The sequence below is a fragment of the Oncorhynchus clarkii genome, chromosome 6 (assembly GCF_045791955.1).
Source record: "Oncorhynchus clarkii lewisi isolate Uvic-CL-2024 chromosome 6, UVic_Ocla_1.0, whole genome shotgun sequence".
Taxonomy (NCBI): domain Eukaryota; kingdom Metazoa; phylum Chordata; class Actinopteri; order Salmoniformes; family Salmonidae; genus Oncorhynchus; species Oncorhynchus clarkii.
In genome coordinates, this window is record NC_092152.1 from 67,461,629 (window position 1) to 67,488,573 (window position 26,945).

General features: G+C 40.1%; 2 protein-coding genes across 2 annotated transcripts; both read left to right on the plus strand.

The window, feature by feature from the left end:
• Positions 1 to 1,260: 1,260 nt before the first annotated feature.
• Positions 1,261 to 14,908, plus strand: LOC139411506 (transcription factor E2F4-like). Its single transcript, XM_071157967.1, has 10 exons — positions 1,261 to 1,529; positions 2,325 to 2,475; positions 4,348 to 4,457; positions 4,539 to 4,700; positions 5,959 to 6,067; positions 6,166 to 6,427; positions 6,569 to 6,694; positions 12,321 to 12,368; positions 12,526 to 12,570; positions 12,654 to 14,908. Exons 2-10 carry the CDS (start codon positions 2,332 to 2,334, stop codon positions 12,767 to 12,769), a joined length of 1,122 nt encoding a protein of 373 aa, XP_071014068.1. The 5' UTR covers positions 1,261 to 1,529; positions 2,325 to 2,331; the 3' UTR covers positions 12,770 to 14,908.
• A 1,488-nt stretch (positions 14,909 to 16,396) lies between these two features.
• LOC139411508 (vitamin D(3) 25-hydroxylase-like) lies at positions 16,397 to 25,733 on the plus strand. The gene is made up of 9 exons (XM_071157968.1): positions 16,397 to 16,801; positions 17,588 to 17,750; positions 20,138 to 20,290; positions 20,567 to 20,727; positions 22,379 to 22,552; positions 22,708 to 22,846; positions 22,922 to 23,109; positions 24,054 to 24,195; positions 25,474 to 25,733. The coding sequence occupies exons 1-9, from the start codon at positions 16,643 to 16,645 to the stop codon at positions 25,659 to 25,661; spliced, it is 1,467 nt and encodes a 488-aa protein (XP_071014069.1). The 5' UTR covers positions 16,397 to 16,642; the 3' UTR covers positions 25,662 to 25,733.
• The last annotated feature ends 1,212 nt before the right edge of the window (positions 25,734 to 26,945 follow it).

Genomic DNA, 26,945 nt, shown 5'->3' on the forward strand with positions numbered 1-26,945 from the left:
ATAGCACACACATGCACACGCACACTCACTCACAATCCACAAAATACATTGCAATCCAAAGGCCACACTGTCAATTAAAGTACAAGGACAAGACTGCCACACACACACACACACACACACACACACACCTAATTCTGATCCTAACCCTAATTGTAACCCCAACCCTAAAGCTAACCTCTATGCCTAAAATAGGCTTTGAGAATTGTCCTTGTTTTACTGTCCTTGTGGGGACTTTTGGAGATTTCTGGTAACCATGATTTCTGGTCATTTCAATCATACACATGGGTACTCTCTAAAAACAAGGCACTTCAGTACAAGTGACTTTTTGTAGAATGTTAGGAGAGCATTTTTGCTAACCCTAACCCTTTTCCAAACCTTAACCTAATTCTCCTAAACTGCTAAGTTAATTCTCCTAACCTGTTACGGAAAAGTTGTATCTGTATTGAAGTGACATGTTTTTAGGCTAATCTCCTTACACATGAGTGACTCATAGAGGGTAGGGGCTTTGCAAAGTTGTGGAAAAGAGTCCTTGACTTGTCAACATTATTTCTGCTTTTAAACTTGTCTGTGGGTGTATGGTTTATTGTTAATTCTCTACATTGTTCCAAAAATGTGAATGTCATGTTGACATAGTTCTGAAAGACATTCTTATACCATATTTTATTCAAGACATTGGGTCAATATACGCTGAGTGTACAAAACTCCCCCCCCCGTCGGGGCATAGACTCTGTCAGGTGTCAAAAGCGTTCCACAAGGATGCTGGCCCATGTTGACGCCAATGCTTACCACAGTTGTGTCAAGTTGGCTGTATGTGTTTTTGGGTGGTGGACAATTCTTGATACACACGGGAATCTGTTGAGCGTGAAAAACCCAGCAGGGTTGCCGTTTTTGACACAAACCGGTGTGCCTGACACCTACTACCATAACCTGTTCAAAGGCACTTAATTATTTTGTCATGCCCATTCACCCTTTGAATGGCACACATACACAATCCATGTCTCAATTGTCTCCAGGCTTAAAAAAAACGTATTTAACCAGTCTCCTTCACTTCATCTACACTGATTGAAGTGAATTTAACAAGTGTCATCAATAAGGGATCATAGCTTTCCCCTGGATTCACCTGGTCAGTCTATGACATGGAAAGAGCAGTTGTCCTTCATGTTTTCTACACTCAGTGTACATTACAATGTCGTTTAATTTTGCACAGTATCACGACACTATTATGTGTGACGCTCCCTAGCACTAACGTGATTTCATTGGCTAAGATGAAAATCTGATGCGCCGCTCCATGCTTCGTTCAGTGTTAAGTTCGCTGTACGCGAAACATTAGTTAACAGGAAGAAAAATGCATTGGTTCTGTGGGATGAAAGATGTAGTAGGAGGGAGTTTTTAAACTGCCTTTCGAATATTAGTTAAGTACATGCCCTGAGTGATAGCTTGCTTACAATAATATATCGATGAAACAAACTCAACTTGAATAGCGTTCCAGTGTTGGAATGTTGCTTTGAGGACAACTCACGAACTAATTGGTAAGTACATCCGACCATTCATCAGGACGCTCGTGACAGGAGATTGCTAGGTACTTTACTGTACTGTAGCTAGCTAACGTCAGCTAGTCTGCTGATAATCGGATGAGTTGGCTAGCTAGTTATCGTGCCACCTAACGTTTAGTTAACGAGAGCCAGTAAGCCACTAGCCATCGTTGTTTTGGTTATATGCATGTACCTAATGTACTTGTATCTAATGTACATTACTTAGCTAGCGACCTTGTTGTGCTAACTAACGTTATACTGTAGCTAGCTAACGTAACAATGGGTGGTTGGCCAAAGTTGCCAAGCCAATCCAGTGGCAGAGGTCTAATCGAAAACGGCTTGCATTTACTGCTAATTTGGTATTTTGCACTCATACACAATCTGATCAAATCGAATTGGAGTAGGAACTCTAAGATATATAGCTAGCCACCCTACTGTAGCTTCGTCTCCGTATGCAATGCTTACAGCAGGTTATGGTACAAGTAGTTGTGTATTTTTCGTTTCACTTTCCCGTGGTGTCCTCACTTTACAGACGCTCCCTACGCTTGAAACCATCCCAGCTTTCAGCCCGCTTCCAACGACTCTAGCCCATTGCTTGGTGGCTGCTTACTGTGTTCTGGCCCACGGGGAGACGAACTGTACTGACCACACTGACCCCGTAGTTGGCACATCCTTCCCAGGGTTGCAACTATCCCCGCGGTTGCACTGGAGTAGGACGGTCGAGGGATTAGGCCCGGTGCTTTACAGCATTTAGGGAAACCTCCCATTCACTATATCATCCAACCGATTCAGACAGGTTATGGAGCTGGAGGTGAGCCGAACGGAGCTGGAAGGTTCCGACGCTCCCCAGTCTCAGAGACACGAGAGGAGCCTCGGACTTCTCACCACGAAGTTTGTTACTTTGCTGCAGGAAGCGAAGGACGGGGTGCTCGATCTCAAAGTAGTGAGTGATGGGCTGCATCCCTTTTGACTGTCTGACTGTAAGAATTGTTAGCTATGGTTTGTTAATTTTTGTTGTATCATCGCAACGTCCCCAATCATCCATATAAGTCTAAGCACTGCCTGATTTGGTTGATATTGCTGCATTGTGTTGTAACAGATGTGCAACATACTCGGAGGAGATGCATGTGGAATATGAAATGCATACAGACAACCACACCAGGGTTTCCGTTAGAAAAATGTGTCCGGGAAGATTTTAATTAACATCAAATAGGTGTAGATTAACAATGTAATGCTTAGAGGGATACTTCGGGATTTTGACAATGAGACCCATTATCTACTTCCCCAGAGTCAGATGAACTCGTGGATAACATTTTTATGTCTCTGTGTCCAGTATGAAGGAAGTTGGAGGTAGTTTTGCGAGCCAATGCTAACGGTAACTAGTGTTAGCGCAATGACTAGAAGTCTATGTGCTAGCAGACACAATATACTTCCAGTGTTTATGGTAACGCTAGTTAGCAAATGTGCTAGCACTAGTTATCAACTTCCTTCAAACTACAAGCAGATACATTAAAATGGTATCCACGAGTTCATCAGACTCTGAGGAAGTAGATAAAGGGCCTCATTGCCAAAATCCCGAAGTATCTCAATAAATGGTTGATGCATGGCATGCTTCAATTACCAGTTGAGAAATAAAGCAATAGTAGCTATTTTTAATCAAAACTGTTTTTAACATGTGATTGCATTTAGAATTGTTGCGCAATGGCACTCCAAGAAGCAACGAGCTGTGGCTCTGCAGCAGCAGGTCTAGCGCTGTCTGACAAGTGGTATTCTGTAAAAAAAAAAAAAGGTCTCTGTATGCTGTGCACGTGTAATTAACAAGATGCATGACGACTAACGAAAATACGCATCCTAATTTAATTCCACAAAATGTTGTACATTGAAGCTGTACTATGCAGAAATCAACCCCCCCCCCCCCCCCCTTCAATTTATGTTACAAAACAAGCAAGTATCTGGTGGAGAATCATTTTACCATCTAAACCGCTATGATATATGTTTTCCATAATCAAAATTATTGTAAACTTAAAGAACAGGAAGCATAGAAATAGCGCACATAGTTACCGCTTCTTAAACTTGACTTTGATAATGACAGATCTGTAGCTTACATTTCTATGTGAATTTGGTCTGTTCCAAAAGTGACATATTGCAGCTTTAGCCTATAGACTGATAAGCATGACAGCATTTCCATCAATGAATAAAAGTATTATTTGTAATGGGATTGTTTTTTCTCCCAGTCAATTTGACCAGCAACAATTTAATCTGATTTTCATTTTTTATCTGCCAAAATCCAGCAATTACACATGCACTGTGATCGTGATGATTTATACTCTAAAATAAAATATAAGCTTAAACTCCAATATAAAACTAATTGTAAAACTGTTACGTTATCTAGGTTACTGACAGTAAGGAGTTCAAGGAATAAAAGAGGGTAAAACACAGAAAGAGTGTCTGCGTAAAAGAGACAATCCGTGTCTCATCATTCAGTGGGTGGCTGTGTCACGGTCTGTCATTATTGTCCGCATTGTTTAGTCCCCCCTCCGATAGGCTCATAGGGTTGTGACCTCTCCTATTATTGGCTACCAGGGCTTTGACCCATCCAGTGATTGGTTGACAGGCCCCTGTCTCACAGGCTCTGACCTTTGTGATTTGCTATTAACCCCACAATAGATATGCATCCCCCTAAGGAAAAAAACCTTGGTAGGGACATTTGGGTGCTTGCATTTTAAAATCATTCATTAAGTTATTTTGCTTCTGATCAGAGAGGGTGACCTTTGACAATTGTGTTGTGAGTAATGTCGTTTTCCTGCTCTTGTAGGCAGCAGACACCCTGGCCGTCAGACAGAAGAGGCGCATCTATGACATCACCAATGTACTGGAGGGCATTGGCCTGATCGAGAAGAAGTCAAAGAATAGTATTCAGTGGAAGTGAGTGTGTGTTCGCATACTTGTATGTTTGTAGGTATGCACACAATATGTGCTTACATTTCGTTGCACTATCTGTCTAAGGGGAGTTGGGCCAGGCTGTAACACAAGGGAGATTGGTGACAGGCTGGTTGACCTGAAGTCGGAGCTTGAAGATCTGGATATGAGGGAAAGTGAGCTGGACCAGCAGAGGGTGTGGGTCCAACAAAGCATCAAGAATGTGACCGAGGACACACACAATAGTCTATATCCTTACTATGTACTCACATACTCATACCTACACCAACATCTAAATTGTTACCCCCAACCTAACCGTACGTAGGTATCCATGTCAGTCCACACCAGTAGAAATGTATAGAAAAATAGCTGCAGTACCGTCATGTCTGTACAATAGCAGAGGATACACTTGCCAGCATTAGCAATGTTATAATACTCTGTTAACTTCTTGATTCTACTTGAGACGCATATGTCTCAAGTAGGCACCTGGAAATGCAAATGCGCTACGCTAAATGCTAAATGTACTCGTTTAAACTCAAACCTTGATCAAAATTCACAAGCAGGGTATTGAATTAAAGCTACACTCGTTGTGAACCTAGCCAACAAGTCAGATTTTTAAAATGCTTTTCGGCGAAAGCATGAGAAGCTATTATCTGATAGCATGCACCACCTGAAAATGCATGAATGCGACGTAAACAAAGACTGCTTATCCGACGCAGCACAAAACGCAGAAATAAAAATAAAACATTCATTACCTTTGACGAGCTTCTTTCTTGGCACTCCTATATGCCCCATAAACATCACTATTGGGTCTTTTTTTCGTTTAAATCGGTCCATATATACCCAAAATAGCTTTTTATGGAAGCTGTGTCATTCAGAAAAAAACATTGTTTTTAAACGCTGCGTAATTTTTTAAAATTAAAAAAGTCGACGATAAACTTTCACAAAACACTTCGAAATCCTTTTGTAATCCAACTTTAGGTATTAGTAAACGTTTATAATCTATCAAAATGATTACAGGGCGATGTATATTCAATAGCTCCTCGTTTGCAAATCAATGGCTGCCCATGTCCACATTAACAACATCCGGGTGAAGACTGGAAGAAACGGATGCCAGATAGATGGATTTTCCAACAATTAATTCAATTGAAAATGACGACAATGGCGACATCGTGTGGAATTTGAATGAATTGCATGCAGGTCGATATTAAATTCTGTCCTCTTTTAACAACTCATGGAAGTGACTTATGGAAATTATTTTTAGCTTTCAGAGAGCAGTTTTTCTTGCGTTTTTCAATGAAACACACAATCTGTTATAGTCACAGCCGTGATTTAACCAGTTTTAGAAACTTCAGAGTGTTTTCTATCCACACATACTAATCATATGCATATACTATATTCCTGGCATGAGTAGCAGGACGCTGAAAAGTTGCGTGATTTTTAACAGAATTTTCGAAAAAGGAGGGGGTAGAAGTAAGCTCTGTGTCTGACCTTAACTCTGACCAACTCTGGCCTATGTTAATCATGAGGACATCTGCAGCTGCTTCAAAGGTGATACCCTCTTGGCGGTGCGTGCTCCCTCTGGTACGCAGCTGGAGGTGCCCATACCTGAAGCTGTAAGTTCGATTTGTTTCTGCCACCCCCTCCCCCTAGTCAGTCTGTCAGTCTTCTCAGGGTGAAAAGTAAGTGTGTATGTTTTTGTCTCCACTTTTAGGTTCAAAACGGTCAGAGGAAGTATCAGATCCATCTGATTAGCGCTGCTGGGGCCATTGATGTTCTGCTCATCAACAAGGACCCAGTTAACTCAACACCTGTGGTGCTGCCAGTCCCGCCCCCTGAGGAAATGCTGCAGAACACCAAGTCTGCTGCAGCCTCTGCAGACACAACCATTAACACACCCACTCACACATTTGTCAAGACCACCCAGAGTCTGGCCACCGGCAAGCCTAAAGCACATACAGCAGCTAAGCCATCAGGTGACCTCACTGTTATATCTCTCATTGTCTATGAAAATGTTTTGTCTGCTAAACTCTCAATACAATATCATTGAAATGTCCCATGTCTACCTCTGTGTCCATATCTCTCTCTACCTCTCTCTCTCTACCTCTACCTACCAGACAATTTCAGCACTGAACAATCTGCACCGCAACCACCATCATTGGACACCCGGTCCCTCCAGTCTTCTGCTTCGTTGGACAACAACTTCACTGTCTTTGAACCAATCAAATCCGATTCATCTGACTGTGAGTTAGAATTCAATTTATCTATGTGTGTGCATGTTGTGTGGTAGCATCAATAGGGTTGGGCGATATTACGATAGTATCGGATATCGAAGATTATTGACAGCCAGCGTCGATGGTGATGACATTGTGACGTGAAAGATGCTGTATAAAGCCAAACGCCTATTTTATTTTTCATAGAGGAGACTAGGACTGGACGATTATAAAATTAATTCGATAACTTAGAATTGATGTTTTTGCGCGATATTCCAAATGCCTGTATTGCGGAATCATTTTTTTATGAGTGTTTATGTGCGCTTGTCTTTTTGGTCCCTGCTCCTTCTGTCCTGTGTACATACACACTCATACACACATACATACAGTGGGGCAAAAAAGTATTTAGTCAGCCACCAATTGTGCAAGTTCTCCCACTTAAAAAGACGAGAGGCCTGTAATTTTCATCATAGGTACACTTCAACTATGACAGACAAAATGAGAAAAGAAAATCCAGAAAATCACATTGTAGGATTTTTAATGAATTTATTTGCAAATTATGGTGGAAAATAAGTATTTGGTCACCTACAAACAAGCAAGATTTCTGGCTCTCACAGACCTGTAACTTATTCTTTAAGAGGCTCCTCTGTCCTCCACTCGTTACCTGTATTAATGGCACCTGTTTGAGCTTGTTATCAGTATAAAAGACACCTGTCCACAACCCCAAATTGTTGACCAAATTGGTGTCCAAAAATACCGATTTCCGATTGTTTTGAAAACTTGAAATCGGCCCTAATTAATCAGTCGACCTCTAATAGAAACGCATTGGGCTTATTTTGGACAGACTTCTGCGAGAGAAACGTTTGGGAAACATTTGTCAAACCTCTCACTCTGCCTCTTACTCTCTATTTACACATACACACCAAGCCCCTCCCCCTGCCACTCAGATTAACAAAGATGAGGGATCACTTCTTCCTCTCTGACAAACTGGTTTCAACTCGTTATTTGAATTTTGGTCCAACAGAATGGGTCATATGGACACTGAAACACATTGAGACATTATTTTACTGTATTAGAGGAAGTCAACCTTTCAAACGATTCCCTTTTTCTGTCAACTCAAGTTACTCACAGAGCGGACACTACTAAAACAGGAGTATCAATGAACATTGGTTCTGGAAAATGAATGTTCAGTTTGTCACGCACGCATTGTGGTACCGCGTACAGCTAGCAGCATTTTAGTCAAAGATTGTTCTGCTAGCGGTCTAATTTGTTTGAGACCTGTGTAAATGTTCTTTAATGCCTCCTACAAGAAGTTAGTCATTATTAGTGAATGTACATTATGCATGGTCCTGGTAAAATTTGTAACAAAAAGTCAATTTTCATAGACTGACTTGAAAGCCAGATCAGTGATTATTGCAAAACAGCAGGTTCAGTTATTTAGATTAAGTTAATATTGGATTTTATGGTTGTGGAAGGCGTATTTTTATTAGCCTTGGTATAATTTCACACGGCCTGAATCCATTTGATTATTGCTGACTGGTTGAAATGCAGTGTATTTGCTCTTTAATTCTACAAAAACCTTATTTTGTGATTTTTTTTATTTTTAAATCAAGATATATATATTGTGAATTGCCCATAGGTTTGAAAGAATCGAGAGATGATTTTTAGGCCATGTTGCCCAGACCAAATAGCGGCACACACCTCTTTCGTGCCACAGCTCCAACCAAGAGGAATACACTATGAAAAAAGGGTTGGCTCCAAGATATATTTTGTCATGATTCCTCTCGCTCGTGGTCCTTTTTTAGCAGTCTTTTATTTAAATGATTTTTTTTAACCGTAAAAAAAAAAAAATACAATTGTGGGGTTGGCCAATAGGGGGTGATACCATCGTACATTACAATGTTTTATGGGTACTTAATCACAATAGGACAAAGGTTGACAGCCCAACCATAAGCAGCAATGTGATGGAGGCAGATAAACCTTGGCACTGGACTAGCATTCCAATGGTCTCTCTCTTACACACACACACACACACGTGTAAAGTACCAGTCACAATTTGGACAGTGTTTTTCTTTATTTTTACTATTTTCTAGTGAAGACATCAAAACTATGAAATAACACATGGAATCATGTAGTAACCAAAAAAGTGTTAAACAAATCAAAATATATTTGAGATTCTTCAAAGGAGCCACGCTTTGCCTTGACAGCTTTGCACACACTTGGCATTCTCTCAATCAGCTTCATGAGGCAGTCACCTGGAATGTGTTTCAATTAACAGGTGTGCCTTGTTAAAAGTTAATTTGTGGAATTTCTTTCTATCTTAATGTATTTGAGCTAATCAGTTGTGTTGTGACAAGGTAGGGGGGTATACAGAAGATAGCCCTATTTGGTAAAATACCAAGCCCATATTATAGCAAGAACAGCTCAAATAAGCAAAGCGAAATGACAGTCCATTACTTTAAGACATGAAGGTCAGTCAATCTGGAAAAGTGCAGTCGCCAAAACCATCAAGCGCTATGATGAAACTGGCTCTCATGAGGACCGCCACAGGAAAGGAAGACCCAGAGTTACCTCTGCTGCAAGATGGGCTTCCGAGTGGCGCAGCGGTCTAAAGCACTGCATCTCAGTGCTAGAGGTGTCTCTACAGACACCCTGGTTTGAATCCAGGCTACAGCCTGTCGTGATTGGGAGTCCCATAGGGCGGCACACAATTGGCCCAGCGTCGTCCGGGTTTGGCCGGTGTAGGCCGTCATTGTAAATAAGAATTTGTTCTTAACTAAATTGCTTAGTTAAATAAAATAAAAGATAAGGTCATTAGAGTTAACTGCACCTCAGATTTCGTCCCAAATAAATGCTTCAGAGTTCAAGTAACAGACACATCTCTACATCAACTGTTCAGAGGAGACTCAGGCATTCTTGGTCGAATTGCTGCAAAGAAACCACTACTTAAGGACACCAATAAGAAGAAACTTACTTTGGCAAAGAAACACGAGCAGTCCAAATTAGACCTGTGGAAATCTGTCCTTTGGTCTGGTAAGTCCAAATGTGAGATTTGTAGATTCCTGCCGCCGTGTCTTGATGAGACACAGAGTAGATGAACGGATGATCTCCGCATGTGTGTTTTCCGAAGCATGGAGGAGGTTGTGTGATGGTGTGGGGGTGCTTTGCTGTTGACACTGTCTGTGATTTTATTTAGAATTCAAGCCAAACTTAACCAGCATGGCTACCACAGGATTCTGCAGCGATACGCCATCCCATCTGTTTTTCCCTTCGTGGGACTTTTAATTTGTTTTTCAACAGGGAAATGACCCAACACACCTCCAGGCTGTGTAAGGGCTATTTGACCAAGAAGAGAGTGATGGAGTGCTGCTTCAGATGACCTGTTTTGGGATGAGTTGGACCGCAGAGTGAAAAAAAAAAAAAAGCAGCCAACAAGTGCTCAGCATATGTGGCAACTCCTTCAAGACTGTTGGGACAGCATTCCAGGTGAATCTGGTTGAGAGAATGCCAAGACTGTGCAATGCTGTCATCAAGGCAAAGGGTGGCTACTTTGAAGAATCTAAAATATATTTTGATTGAACTTTTTTGGTTACCACATGATTCCATATGTGTAATTTCATAGTTTGTCTTCACTAGTCTACAATGTAGAAAATAGTCAAAATAATAATAATTGAGTAGGTGTGTCCAAACCTTTGACTGGTACTGTACATCGGAATGGCGGATTTAATTAGGGCCGATTTCAAGTTTTCATAACAATCGTAAATCGATAATTTTGGACGCTGATTATTAATATTTTTATTTATTTAAATTTTGTGGAAAAAAATGTACACCTTTTTATTTAATCCTTCTTTTACTGGGCAAGTCAGTTAAGAACACATTCTTATTTTCAATGACGGCCTGGGAACGGTTAGTTAACTGCCTTGTTCAGGGGCAGAACGACAGATTTTTACCTTGTCAGCTCGGGGATACAATCTTGCAACCTTACGGTTAACTTGTCCAACGCTCTAACCACCTGCCTCACGAGAAGCCCCCCTGTTATGCGAATGCAGTAAGAAGCCAAGGTAAGTTGCTAGCTAGCATTAAACTTAATCAATCATAATCACTAGTTATAACTACACATGGTTGATGATATTACTAGTTTATCTAGCGTGTCCTGCGTTACATATAATCGATGCGCATCTAACCATAAACACCAATGCCTTTCTTAAAATCAATACACAGAAGTATATATTTTTAAACCTGCATATTTAGCTAAAAGAAATCCAGGTTAGCAGGCAATATTAACCAGGTGAAATTGTGTCACTTCTCTTGCGTTCATTGCACGCAGAGTCAGGGTATATGCAACAGTTTGGGCCGCCTGGCTCATTGCGAACTAATTTGCCAGAATTTTACATAATTATGACATAACATTGAAGGTTGTGCAATGTAACAGGAATATTTAGACTGGTTCCTTATTTCACTGAAAGAATAAACGTCTTGTTTTCGAGATGATAGTTTCCGGATTCGACCATATTAATGACCTAAGGCTCGCATTTCTGTGTTATGTTATAATTAAGTCTATGATTTGATAGAGCAGTCTGACTGAGCGATAGTAGGCACCAGCAGGCTCATAAGCATTCATTCAAACAGCACTTTCGTGCGTTTTGCCAGCAGCTCTGCTGTTTATGACTTCAAGCCTATCAACTCCCGAGATTAGGCTGGTGTAACGATGTGATGTGAAATGGCTAGCTAGTTAGCGGGGTGCGCGCTAATAGGGTTTCAAACGTCACTCGCTCTGAGACTTGGAGTAGTTGTTCCCCTTGCTCTGCATGGGTAACGCTGCTTCGAGGGTGGCTGTTGTGTTCCTGGTTCGAGCCCAGGTAGGAGCGAGGAGAGGTACGGAAGCTATACTGTTACACTGGCAATACTATAGTGCCTATAAGAACATCCAATGTTCAAAGGTATATGAAATACAAATGGTATAGAGAGAAATAGTCCTATAATTCCTATAATAACCTAAAACTTCTTACCTGGGAATATTCAAGACTCGTGTTTAAAGGAACCACCAGCTTTCATATGTTCTCATGTTCTGAGCAAGGAACTTATACGTCAGCTTTCTTACATGGCACATATTGCACTTTTACTTCTCCAACATTTTGTTTTTGCATTATTTAAACCAAATTGAACATGTTTCATTATTTATTTGCGGCTAAATTGATTTGATTTATTATATTAAGTTAAAATAAGTGTTCATTCAGTATTGTTGTAATTGTCATTATTACAAATACATTTGAAACATTGTCTGATTAATCGGTATCGGCTTTTTTTGGCCCTCCAATAATCGGTATTGGCATTGAAAAATCACAATCGGTCGACCTCTATACTGTACGTACGTTGTTTATCTGTTTTAGTAAGCACACACTTCCGACCAGTTTTTTTTTTATTTTTTATTAATTAAAACCTTGGCTATGCCCAATGCACTGTAACACAGGAAGCATCTGTGTGGCAACAAACAATGTATAAAGCCTGCCTGCTATAGAAATGTGTGTATGCGCAAGCTGTTTTTATTTTAGGATGTTTAATGAACGTACACAGGAAAACAGTGTAAATTGGCTCTACCTTATAAAAACCTCATGACTTGTATGGTGTCTTGTGTCTTGTGCCTTGTGTTTTTCAGTGCTGGATTTCCCCAAATACTTTTCTGACATGTTTGACCCTGCTAAAGGTACTGTGTGTGCATGTGTATCATGTCTTAAACTTGATTTAAATGTATCCAAACAGACACTTGCGTTGTATTTCAGGAAATTAAGTTAATGATAAATTGTGACTTTGTGTATAGCAGACACTCTCTCACCTCTTTGTGTGTGTGTGTATGTGTGTAGAGATGGTGAGTGCAGATCTACTAGAGGAACTTATGGCTTCAGAAGGTACGAGTCTAATACGGATTGTTTTATAAACCCCTTTGACTTGATGATTCCAGTTATATGTTTTATCCCTCTCTCTCTACCAGTGTTTTCTCCACTCCTCCGCCTTTCCCCCCCCCCGGGTGACCATGACTACATCTATAACCTGGATGAGAGCGAGGGCCTCTGCGATCTCTTTGACATCCCCGTCCTCAACCTTTGACCTATGAACCTTGCCAGAAGGCTCGCATGAAGTGGCCTTTTTTTATTTTTTAGAAAGACAAGAACAGTTTTTAAACAATTCTTTGAGTACTAACAAACCGATGAAGTGGTCTATTTTTGGAGTCTTGTAATATAAGCTGAATTGATAAACAAACCGTTTTTGATCATTTTCATACTCTTTATTTTTGTCACGTCCCCTTCGTTGATGTCTGAACAGGGAGAGCAGCCATCCCCCTACTGGCTTATAAACTTTAATGATCTCATGGAATATATTTTTTGATCTGTGCTGCTGAAGTGGCAGTGGATGTGTTTTAAAAGTTGAGTTGTGCTCCATTTGGAGTGAGTAAAGATGGCTTGGGTTGAGTGAAGGATAGGAAATTAATGTGATGCTCAAGGCAAAATCATATACGATACCTAGGCACTTATGTACATCTGAAACTATTGGATAGTAAGCAATAAGACAATTCCAGCTAGTCTTTTAGATGGCAAGGTAGAGTTATTGCCATATTGCAGACCTATTTGATCCTTTCAGATCTACATGGTGACTAAGGGTAGGTAGGGATTGGTGCTGTGAGGAGCTTCATTGTTTGTCTACGGTCAATGAGCTGTGCATGTGAGGAGTGCAGCTACTCCATTGCCCACATAGTGGTCTTAGAGTCACAGCGGGAAGAGAAGATCAGCTCCCTCACCTGCCGCAACCTAGTCTCTCCTATGAGTCAGGCACACAAGACCAGCCACAATATACTGACAACATGTAAATCCATTAAAAGCCTTTACCAGTCCTAATCTAGTTAAACTATTGATGAGGCTTCAGTTGCTGGTGCATTTTATATCTTGTCTGTTTCTCCCTCAAAGTCTGTGTCCATGTGGAGCACATTTTTGTTGTAATTTTCACGTCTCAACACTGATTTCTAAATTATATTATATTATATTTTATATTATAAAATGCTCTTTATTTTTGGTGTATTTTTCTATTGAACTGACACTGTCAAGGAACAGTACAGTACATACATTTTTTTTGTCTTGGTTATTTTACATCCGAATCCAGATTCAACTATGATATGTGTTCGTTCAGGAAGTTCAGAAGTTAATATTTTTCAAGTTTAGTGTAAAATCTGCTGTATCATTTGTATAGTTTGGTTGTATTGCATTTTTCTTTTGTTTGTAACCTGCTCATGTTCTGATGAGTAAATTCATGAGATCACATCGGGGCGAACTGGAACCAGAAATCGGTCCTGGGAATTTTTGTCACCCCGGCCTATCTGTTCGGTGCCGTATATTTTTGGTCAGTGTCTGTGAAATGGGACGGCAGCAAATATGCTAAATTATTGTGAGAAATTTAAATAAAGTTGCTAAACTATTCTACAGGTGATTATATTGGTTCTATACATGTGTTAGTTTTTCTATATTATAGGGGGTTACAATTTGTATATCCCTTATCTCTTTCAATTCTGCAATGTATAAGTTGCAGATTGACACTCACACACCCGTCTTTGTTATCCTATGTGCAAACAAACTCAGCATGAAGCCACATCTACTGAGTAAACCTGCCTATATGTTTCTATATATTCTAAATGAGGCTCAGAAGATATTAGTTTTAAGAATGGGCAGTCACTCCTGATTACCGGTATGAATGAAAAAGAATACATGAAAACTTTTGGGAATTTTGTCTTTTATTGCATCACACAAGACACACTTTTGTCTACTTAGTTGACACCATGAGGAGCATATTATGTTATGTGGTTGGAATGGCTGTATGTGGCTGTTAAGTGGTCCGTAGCTTTCAAACAGGCTGAGGCAATTTAGATTGAGTCATTGATACAACTTTGGAGTTTTACAGTGGTGTAAAAATGATTTATAGTATAATTTAAGTCGGGTTTTTTTTGACAACTTTAACTTGACTACATTCTTAAAGAAAATAATGTACTTTTGGTCCATTCATTTTCCCTGACACCCAAAAGTACTCGTTACATTGTGAGTGGTTAGCAGGACAGAGAAATTGTCAAATTCACGTACTTATCAAGAGACCATCCTGGTCATCCCTACTGCCTCTGATCTAGCGGACTCACTCAACTTGATGTCTGTGTTGTAGTGTGCCCCTGGCTATTTGTAAAAATAAAATAAAAAACAATTAAACCAAGAAGATTGTGCCTTCTGGTTTCCTTAATATAAGCTATTTTAAGTGATTTATACTTTTAATTTTTATACTTAAGTATATTTTTGCAATTACATTTACTTTTGATACTTAAGTATATTTAAAACGAAATACTTTTACACTTACTCAAGTAGTATTTTACTGGGTCATTCACTTTAACTTGAGGCATTTTCTATTAAGGTATCTTTACTTTTACTCAAGAATGACAATTGGGTAGTTTTTCCACAACTGTTGGAGTTCAATCTTTCAATTAATTCATGACCCGCTCAATTCTCCGAGTTGTAAGTGACTGCTTGCTAAATTCTTTAGGGCTATCTGACTGAAGGTGATAGAACCACATTGGAGCTTTGTTGAAGCAGTGTAAGTGAAGCAGCTGAGGAGTTTCACAATTGAAGAATTGAAAGCAAAGTGTTTTTGGCCCACACGATGTAGCATTGGTATGAACGATTAGAGTCATCCTGCACACTATTCAATTGGCTCCACAAATATGTTGAGCGGGGGAAACGGTTACACTCAAACTCAGCTCTCCCTGATCGGATCTCCTCTTTACTTGTTTGTGGTTCTTTTAAGTTTAATTTAATAACAACTGCAGTCTCAACAGATGTAGCCTATAGGCGATAGTTCACAAAAGTGTCCATATATTTAATAAAAATGCTACATATTGTACACCCATAACACATATCGCCTAACTACTTACTAGAACTACTTACTAGAACTTCTACCTTTACTTTAGTCATATCTGTCTCTTAGATCGCAAATGTCACAGACACATACTTCATGTTAACTGATAGCAATGTTTGTGACAATTTAAAAACCTATTAGCCCATATGAAATATTTTTAACAGTTTTAAAGCATAGCCCAATCTATATAAAAACATTGCCTGAACTCATATCTAATTTCTGATGCAGAAATTATTTTATTGAAGTACCTGACATATATTTATGTTTTTTATTTCAAATATGTCATCAGTAGAAATGAGCTGTTCTGAGTGCTGGCTGGCGACTTCAAATGGGTCTTGGCCAGTCAAATAATGGTGCAGACTGCTGTCCTATCTGTGTTACTGCATGTTACAGATTCCTCCCTTCGGTGAGTTGAACAGGAGTCAGGTTTGGGCACCCAGTCTTCAATTACTTCCCTTCAAACTGGTATAGATACCAAAGAAAAATCCAACTATAACTTTGTTTAAAGTGCTGTGGTTTATGGCCTGATCTAGGTCATATAATAATGCATATTAAAATAGAAATATTATGATAATATTAGAAAAATTATAATACATCATAAAATGGAATGGCAGCATAAACAGACAATGTGTGTATATGTGTAGATGGCTTCTCTTTAAATCGTGAACAACTCAAATCAAAAATTTGAATGAACTCCATTTGAGTGCAATTATTAGTGGTGAACACTGTGTTCAACCACATGTTCATAATCTCTTAATAGGCTAAATAGGCTGTAAACTCAGAGTGTACAGCACTTTGAGATATCAGCTGATGTACGAAGGGCTATATAAATAAAATATATATATATTTTTTAAAGTAAGCAAATATTCCTCCTCATAAACACTATCTGACTGCTAGTGTTCAAAGCAGTCTAATGTGTGTGGGTGGCGTCTAAGAGTCAGAAAATGTCCCTGGGTGGCGTCTAAGAGTCAATATCACAGGGTGGTGTGGTTGGTATCTTTAAATGGTGAAGAACACATTTCTTGCAGCCCAGTCACCATGATAGGTTCGGTGGTGTTGTTGCTATTTTTCCTCCTTCTGGTCTTCTTCATCAGGGTCCGCAGACCTAAAAACTTCCCCCCAGGACCCCGTCCCCTGCCCATCCTCGGCAATCTGCTACAGCTGGACCATGTCAACCCCCTCAAAGACCTGGAAAGGGTAAGAGAACTTTACAAAAAATCCACAAACCGGGAAAAATTTGGTTTACACCGGGTTTATTTTTGTGTCATATACTGTATGTTGTCAGTGTTGTCACTGTATGTTGTTTGTGTCATATACTGTATGTTGAATAGTTACCAGTAATTTGGTTTTGTTAGAAGTTGCCCAAACTGTGTGCAGGATATATGGTTTTCTAGCGTCCTTACAAACAACATAATGTTTTTAGAAGTCTTTCAACTAAAGCATCTTTGATACTAAATAAAATGCTATTGTGATTCATGTCAGACCAGCAACAGCCACTAAACTGTGACTGATCCAAAATAGGTCAAGTTCCAAAGGTTTTATCAGGCCTGAATCAACAGTGTCTCTGCTTTTGAAACAAAGTCCACTTAGTTCACTATGTGTTTAGAGATACAGTATCCTTCATTGACAACCCTCAAAAATGTTATTGATTTGTTTTGTTACAGACGTTTGTTCATCCATATTAATTTAACCCAGATAGTGAGGAGTGTCAATGATACAATACAATAACTTTTCACAAGGAGGTTGGTGGCACCTTAGTTGGGGAGGACGGGCACGTGGTAACGGCTGGAGCGGAATAGGTGGCATGGTATCAAATACATCATTCCATTTGCTCCGTTCCAGCCATTATTATGTGCTGTCCTCCGCTGGAACTGTCAGTAGTTGCTATGGTTTAGTTTCATCTTCAGATGTATCTGACTTGTCACACAACTTACTGTTCAGCTTGGGAACTCTCTCTCCCTCTCTCTACCTCTCTGTTTTCAGCTGAAGAGGCGCTATGGTAACGTGTTCAGTCTGTACATCGGATCACAGCCTGTCGTGTTTCTGAATGGCCTTGAGGCAGTTCGTGAGGCACTGGTAACACGCACAGCGGAATTTTCAGGACGACCAAAACATCTCATGATCAGCGACATCTCAGAAGGCAAAGGTACTGTGTTCTTGACCCCTAGAGTCCCCTAGGCTGGTCCTGGAATAGTTTTATGATGTGTGATATAATTGTATTGGTGTAGGTAGAGGTGACCTTAAATCAGTACAGATAATGCAGAGCACAAACACACACCACCTTGTCGGTACTGTGTGAACTGCATATGTATCAGTGGAGGCTGCTGAGGGGAGGATGGCTAATAGTAATGGCTGGAATGGAGTCAATGGAATGGTACCAACCACATGGAAACCACATCTTTGATACCATTCTATTGACTCTATTCCAGCCATTATTATGAGCCGTCCTCCCCTCAGCAGCCTCCACTGGTACGTATGTACTGTATGTCTGTGTGTGTGTCTAACAGATAGTGATCATACTTCGTAACTCTCTTGAGTTGTGTTCTTAAAGAAATTCCCAGCCAGTGGTCCCAGTTGATTGGTGTTTACTCGCTTGCATATATACTGTATATCAGACTGGGCATTTTGTAATCAAACATCATAACAATGTCAAAAATAGCACAAAATACAATAAATGTAAGTACCTGATGATAGACAAAATTAAGCACATTAGATCTGCTGGATAGAAGTATGTTGACAACTGTAGATTTGTGATTTGTCTATTGGCATGGAAATAATTGTGAATTAGCAGTGCGCTAACATGACCACTACATTTAGAGCATGCTAGCTAACTCACTTATAGAGCAGTCATGCATACAAAACCACATCACAGGAAGCCCCCCAATATCTAATATACTGTTCACAGTACTGTACACAGTACCGGTGAAAAGTTTGGACACACCTACTCATTCAAAGGTTTTTCTTTATTTTTACTATTTTCTACATTGTAGAATAAAAGTGAAGACATCAAAACTATGAAATAACACATATGGAATCATGTAGTAAAAAATATATTTTTTAAAGTAGCCACCCTTTGCCTTGATGACAGCTTTGCACACTCTTGGCATTCTCTCAACCAGCTTCACCTGGAATGCTTTTCCAACAGTCTTGAAGGAGTTCCCACATATGCTGAGCACTTCTTGGCTGCTTTTTCTTCACTCTGCGGTCTAACTCATCCCAAACCATCTCAATTGGATTTAGGTTGGGTGATTGTGGAGGCCAGGTCATCTGATGAAGCAGTCCATCATTCTCTGTCTTGGTCAAAATGCCCTTACACAGCCTGGAGGTGTGTTGGGTCATTGTTCTGTTGAAAAACAAATCATAGTCCCACTAAGTGAAAACCAGCTGGGATGGCGTATTGCTGCAGAATGCTGTCGCAGCCATGCTGGTTAAGTGTGCCTTGAATTCTAAATAAATCACAGACAGTGTCACCAGCAGTCTCTTCTTCTTATTGGTGTCCTTAAGTAGTGGTTTCTTTGCAGAAATTCGACCATGAAGGCCTGATTCACGCAATCTCCTCTGAACAGTTGATGTAGAGATGTGTCTGTTACTTGAACTTTGTGAAGCATTTATTTGGGCTGCAATCTGAGGTGCAGTTAACTCTAATGAACTTATCTTCTGTAGCAGAGGTAACTCTGGGTCTTCCTTTCCTGTGGCGGTCCTCATGAGAGCCAGTTTTATCATAGAGCTTGATGGTTTTGGCGACTGTACTTGAAGAAACTTTCAAAGTTCTTGAAATTTGCCAGAATTACTGACCTTCATGTCTTAAAGTAATGATGGACTGTCTTTTCTCTTTGATTATTTGAGCTGTTCTTGCCATAATATGGACTTGGTATTTTACCAAATAGGGCTATCTTCTGTATACCACCCTACCTTGTCACAACATAACTGATTAGCTCAAATACATTAAGATAGAAAGAAATTCCACAAATGAAATTTTAACAAGGGACACTTGTTAATGTAAATGCATTACAGGTGACTACCTCATGAAGCTGGTTGAGAGATTGCCAAGTGTGTGCAAAGATGTCATTAAGGCAATGGGTGGTGACTTTGAAGAATCTCAAATATAAAATATATTTTAATTTGTTTAACAGTTTTTTGGTTACTACATGTTTCCATATGTGTTATGTCTTCACTATTTTTCTAGAATGTAGGAAATCGTAAAAATAAAGAAAAACCCTTGAATGAGTAGGTGTGTCCAAACTTTTGACTGGAATTGTATATACATATATATCAAGTACATTTAGACGTCAGGAAATGTACATAGTGAACTCTTACACATTGTAATAGTATTTCAGAACGTGACCTATTGCTTGCATGTCAACATCAGACTGGGAAGGATTGACAATCTTCCCCTATTTGCTAGCATAGCCAATGACAATAAACCTTATTGGCATCTGACTTGAACGAATCAATAGAAATACATAAACATTGAATACATATTTCTGCAGTGGCAAGTGGAAACATAACCAACCCTGTTTCATGTGTCATCAGGGGTCATCATGGCAGATTATGGCTCCAGCTGGAGGGACCACAGACGCTTTGCTCTGACCACGCTGAGAAACTTTGGTCTGGGAAAACGCTCCATGGAAGAGCGCATCCTTGAGGAGGTCTCCCACATCTGCTCTGCGCTGGAGCGCAATGCTGGTACAGCCACACACAACGTACCACATAGTCATCACCATTCCTATTCATGTCATTATCACCACATACTTAGTATCCAGACTAAAGTTCCCCAATATCAACCAATTAGCGTTACAATATTTACAGTTTTGTATTAACATTGGGTATACAGTAAAGAATGTGGTAATTTTTACTCTATCTATCCTATCAGTGTGTTCAATTTTGGAAGCTCTGTGATTGGTGCTCTTATCTTGTCTGTGTGTATTGCCTGGTGCGGTGATCGTTGCTGTGTCCTGGCAGGCAGTTCGATGGACCCTCAGCACCTGTTCCATCTAGCAGCATCTAACATCATCTGCTCACTGATTTACGGGGAAAGGTTTGAATACGACAACCCAGTCTTCCTCGCCCTCATCAGTAGGATACAGGATTTAACCAAAATTGCTATCGGACCTTGGGCCATGGTACAGAACACTATTATCACTACTAATGCTGCTACTCCACTACTTTTAATTGAAATAATGATAATATAATAATAATATATATAAATCATAATAGAAAACCAGTGTCGTTCCACCGATAGAGTGCCTTTTATGTCCCTCAGCCATTATGTGTGTACATTTTTATGAAACACTCAATTGAACATTTCGATCACATACATCTATGCTCCAACTAAACTAATCCATGTAAAAACAATCCAATAGTGTCGAGGAAATATTGAATCAAATATTTCTCAGATACCGGAACTTGTAAATTCAAATAGACTTTATTAAAAAAGTAACAGAAGAAGAGCAATTCCATGGAACAACTGAATTCTCCTGTTTTATACCTCAGGTTTTATAGATTTCCACCTTCAGATAACACACATGATCACTCCTCTCTATGTAAATGATTAACACCCCTTGGCCTCTTTCGCCACCTTTATCTTCCCGTTTCAATTCTTGCTTGTTAATGCCCACATCTGACTTATCTTTGCACAGTTTAGATTATATTGGTGGCGACACCACAGTTTTAACACAAAAAATAATACATTTATTGCATATATACAGTGGGGAGAACAAGTATTTGATACACTGCCGATTTTGCAGGTTTTCCTACTTACAAAGCATGTAGACGTCTGTAATTTTTATCATAGGTACACTTCAACTGTGAGAGATGGAATCTAAAACAAAAATCCAGAAAATCACATTGTATGATTTTTAAGTAATTCATTTGCATTTTGCCCATTATTCATTTAAAAATTCTTCAAGCTCTGTCAAATTGGTTGTTTATCATTGCTAGACAACCATTTTCACTTCTTGTCATAGACTTAAAGTAGATTTAAGTCAAAACTGTAACTCGGTCACTCAGGAACATTCACTGTTTGGTATGTCAACTGCTTGGCGTCCGACCGCAAGGCGCTACAGAGGTCAGTGCGTATGGACCAGTACATCACAGGGGCCAAGCTTCCTGCCATTCAGGACCTCTATACCAGTTGGTGTCAGATGAAGGCCCTAAAAATTGTCTAAGACTCCAGCTAGTCGTAACCTGTTCTCTCTGCTACCACACGGCAATCGGTCCTGGAGTGCCAAGTCTAGGTCCAAATGGCTCCTTAACAGCTTCTACCCCTAAGCCATTAGACTGCTAAACAGTTAACCAAATGGCTATCCAGACTATTTGCATTGAGCCCTTTTTTATGCTACTCGCTGTTTATTATCTATGCATAGTCACTTTAACCTTACCTACATGTACATATTACCTAAATATATCTCGACTAACCTGTACCACCGCACATTGACTCGGTACCGGTAACCCATGTACAGTTGAAGTCGGAAGATTACATACACTTAGGTTGGAGTCATTAAAACTTGTTTTTCAACCACTCCATGATTTTCTTGTTAACAAACTATAGTTTTGGCAAGTCGATTAGGACATCTACTTTGTGCATGACACAAGTAATTAATTTTTTACAAAATTACACTATCCCAAAGACACTCTATTTGTTGAATGACACATATTGTCTTTTGTTGTAATCCGACTGAGATCAGAAGAAGGCTTCAAGACACTAATTTATTTTGCTAAACATTTGTAGCTATATTGCTCTGTCTCTTTGACCTGCTGATCTATCTCTTGTAGCTCTATGATATCATACCTGCCCTGAGGTCCCTACCCTTGCCCTTCAAGAAAGCCTTCCACATCTATGGTGAAATCAAAGAACATGCACAGAAGGCTGTGACCAGCCACAAAAGTTCAAGGGTCTCAGGAGAGCCCAGGGACCTCATTGACTGCTACCTTGACCAGATTGACATGGTAATGAATCAGGAGAGAAATATAACTATGCAAGTTCAGTAAACAGAGACATTTTCAAAGTAGGTCAAACTTGTTGTGTTGTGCTGGCGCTCTAACCAAACATTGGGTTCTAAGTCCTAGGAATGTGTCTGTGTCTGTGTTTGTGTATGTCTCAGACTGGTGATGGAGGCTCCACATTTAATGACGCTCAGATGGTCTTTCTACTAATTGATCTTTTCGTTGCTGGGACAGACACCACTTCCAACACCCTCCGCTGTGCCATGCTACACCTGATGACCAACCAACACATACAGGGTGAGTAAATACACATACAACACATATACTGGGACACATTTTGTATATGGTACACAAAGAGTGTGTGTGTTCCAGAACGCTGTCACCGGGAAATTGAGAACGTTCTTGAGGGACGTTCATACGCCTTGTTTGAGGACCGACACGCCATGCCGTATGTTCAAGCGATGATCCACGAGTCACAGCGGATGGCTGACACTGTTCCTCTTAGCGTGTTCCATATGACTTCCTGCAACACGCAAGTACAAGGCTACCAGCTGCCCAGGGTGAGCATGGACATGACAACTGATACTCTTACGTAACCGTTTAACTAGCATACTGATTTGCCTACACTCGTTTTGTCTAGGTGTCCTAGGCCTAGCTAAATGGTCTGTAACCTGATTTAATGTGTGCATTACTGTAAGAAGTAAACGTATGCGGACCAGGTGTTGAATGCATGTGCCCAAGGAGACAGCCGAGTTCCGAGTTCAGGGCCAGCTCCTTCTTGACCTCTTGAATCTGCCAGCCCAAGCATATTATCAGTTGTTGTTCAAAGTGGTGACCAAAATACATATAAGCAAAAAGAAACCTCCAAAATATGTCCAAAAATAAAGACTAGCATGCGGAGAAGCTCCGTAAACACCTCTCTCACGGATTGACTATCCCCTTGAATGCCTTAAGGACCCGGTTGCTGCTGCCCCCGAAGTGTGGAAGTGGTAGTGTGTAGTGTCTATGTACTACCACTAAACTACTCCCCATATCATAACAATATGCTGCTGGTAACCTTAGAACCCTAACATAAAGACGACACCACTCACATCGCGTGCGTTGCAAAATAAATGTAAACATACATGTTATTCAATCAATTGCACCCACACTGCTCGCACGCGTCAACGAGAGTCTGCGTAGCCAGGCGCTAAAATAGAACTTGGTTCTATTTGTGAAGCTTGACGTGCTGCAAGTTCCGCCTCTCCCATCTCCTAATTGTTTTTTAGGAGCATATACCCACATGGGTGATTGAAAGTTGAACTGAGGACCACACTCCAGTCCAGTTGGTGGTGATAATGCACCTTAAAGCTGGTTGCCAACCTCCATATAAAGTCCAAAGAAGAAGAAGAAGCCTGAAGGAGGAGCGATTACTAGAAACAAACTCGGTTTACCCTTTTATCTGTGGATTAATTCTCTCTTTCTCCAGTTCTCACCCTAACTACGCTTTCCTCTTTGGTTCTAGGGCACGATGGTGATTCCTAACTTGTCCTCTGTGCTCCATGAAGAGGGCCAGTGGAAGTTCCCTCAGGAGTTCAACCCTGACAACTTCCTCAATGAGGACGGCGAATTTGTGAAACCAGAGGCCTTTCTGCCATTCTCAGCAGGTACAGAGAGAGAGAGGTAGAGCTAGAGGGAAATAGAGAGAGAGGATGCATAGAGATTGAACAAGAGAGATTATGTTGATATAAGTCATTTAAGAGTGTGTATGGTGCATTCGGAAAGTGTTCAGACCCCTTGACTTTTTCCACATTTTGATATGCTACAGCCTTATTCTAACATGTGTTAAATTGTTTTTTTCCCCCACCTCATCAATCTACACGCAAAAACATGTTTTTAGAAATGTTTGCAAATGTTGTAAAAATAAAAAACGTAAATAATTCATTTACATAAGTATTCAGACCCTTTACTCAGTTCTTTGTCGAAGCACCTTTGGCAGCAAAGACAGCCTTGAGTCTTCTTGGGTATGATGCTACAAGCTTGGCACACCTGTATTTGGGGAGTTTCTCCCATTCCTATCTGCAGATGTAACGGATGTGAAACGGCTAGCTTATTTAGCTGTGGTGAGCGCTAAATAGCGTTTCAATCGGTGACGTCACTTGCTCTGAGACCTTGAAGTAGTGGTTCCCCTTACTCTGCAAGGGCCGCGGCTTTTGTGGAGCGATGGGTAATGATGCTTCGAGGGTGACTGTTGTTGATGTGTGCAGAGGGTCCCTGGTTCGCGCCCGGGTTTGGGCGAGGGGACAGTCTAAAGTTATACTGTTACACAGATCCTCTCAAGCTCTGTCAGGTTGGATGGGAGCATTTCTGCACAGCTATTTTCAGGTCTCTCTAGAGAGTCCGGGCTCTGGATGGGCCACTCAAGGACATTCAGAGACTTGTCCGGAAGCCACTCCTGTTTGTCTTGGCTGTGTGCTTAGGGTCGTTGTCCTGTTGGAAGATTAAGATTAATAGACAGGTGTGTGCCTTTTCCAAATCATGTCCAATCAATTGAATTTGCCACATGTGGACTTGAATCAAGTTGCAAAAACATCTCAAGGATGGTCAATGGAAACAGGATGCACCTGAGCTCAATTTTGAGTCTCATAGCAAAGGGTCTGAATACTTAGTAAATAAGGTATTCCTGTTTTATGTTTAATAAATTAGCAAACATTTCGAAAAGCCTATTTTCACTTTGTCACTATTAGTTATTGTGTATAGATTTCTGATACAAAAAAAATATATATTTTAGAATAAGGCTGTAACTAACAAAATGTGGAAAAAGTCAAGGGGTCTGAATACTTTCCGAAGGCACTGTTTTTGTAGAAATGGCTTGTCCACCATGTTTATTAGAGCATGTGTAGGAGTGTGTTGTCAACATAAATAACTGTGTTTGTGTTCCCCAGGCTCTCGTGTATGCCTGGGAGAAGGGTTAGCGCGCACGGAGCTCTTTCTGATACTGGTGACCTTGCTTCGACGTTTCCAATTTGTCTGGCCTGAACAAGAAGCTGCGCCTGACTTCCGCAAGGTTTTTGGCCTTGCACAGGCGCAAAAACCCTACCGTCTAGGAGTGCGCCTGAGGAGCAGCCAGTGATGGTAAACTACCGTCAGTTTTCACTGAGAAGCAATATCACTAAAGCAGCACATTAAACAATGCTGTACCCTCCATTGAGTGCCTTGTAGTTTTTGCTAACCAATTTTGTGACCTGTGATGGACAGTCAAAATTAAATGACCTCTTTTCATGCATAACAAATGAACCTCCTCAACAGGTAAACATCATGTAACATGTAAAATTATAAATGGGATAGTGATTGTGTTTCATTTCCTCCCACCCATAATTCTTCAAACCACATTCCATACAGAGACACAGTAAACAGACCCAGACACATATAAGATGCAAACATTTCTAATGAAACTAGAGAATAGAATGAAATGTAAGTCCTAAAAACAACACTCAAACAAAACAACCATCTAAGTATTTTTATTTATTTTTAATTTATTAATTTGAAAAGAAAATGCTCATAGCCCTCTGAACATACAGAACACTACTGGACTGTAGAAACGGTATAAACAAAGGTGTGTAAAAGTCTGTAACGGTTTTCTTGCGGTGAAGGAGAGGCGCACCAAAACGCAGCGTGGTGGTTATTCATGGTTCTTTAATATAGACACTATACATGAATAAACTAACAAAAACAAGAAATGTGAAAAAACCAAAACAGCCCTATCTGGTGCAAACACAGAGACAGGAACAATCACCCACAAACACACAGTGAAACCCAAGCTACCTAAGTATGATTCTCAATCAGAGACAACTAATGACACCTGCCTCTGATTGAGAACCATACTAGGCCGAAACATAGAAATACCCAAATCATAGAAAAACAAACATAGACTGCCCACCCCAACTCACGCCCTGACCATACTAAATAATGACAAAAGAAAGGAAATAAAGGTCAGAACGTGACAAAGTCATCTTTAAGGCCTAGATCAAACTATATGAACACATTGTTAGTTTTTTCAAAGCACAAATTAATCATCTTTTATTTTTTATATTAAATGGAGTCACATTGAGATAAAACTCTTCTACAAATTAAATACATTTTAATTAGTCACGTGCGCCGAATACCACAGGTGTAGGTAGACCTTACAGTGAAATGCTTACTTACGAGCCCCTAACCAACAATGCAGTTAAAAAAAATATGGATAAGAATAAGAAATAAAAGTAACAAGTAATTAAAGAGCAGCAGTAAGATAACAATAGCGAGACTATATACAGGGGGGTACTGGTACAGAGTGACCGGTTAGTTGAGGTAATATGTGTCAATATCTCCCAAAGGAGATGTGGGTGTGGAGTCAGGCGCAGGAGAAAGCAAGTTG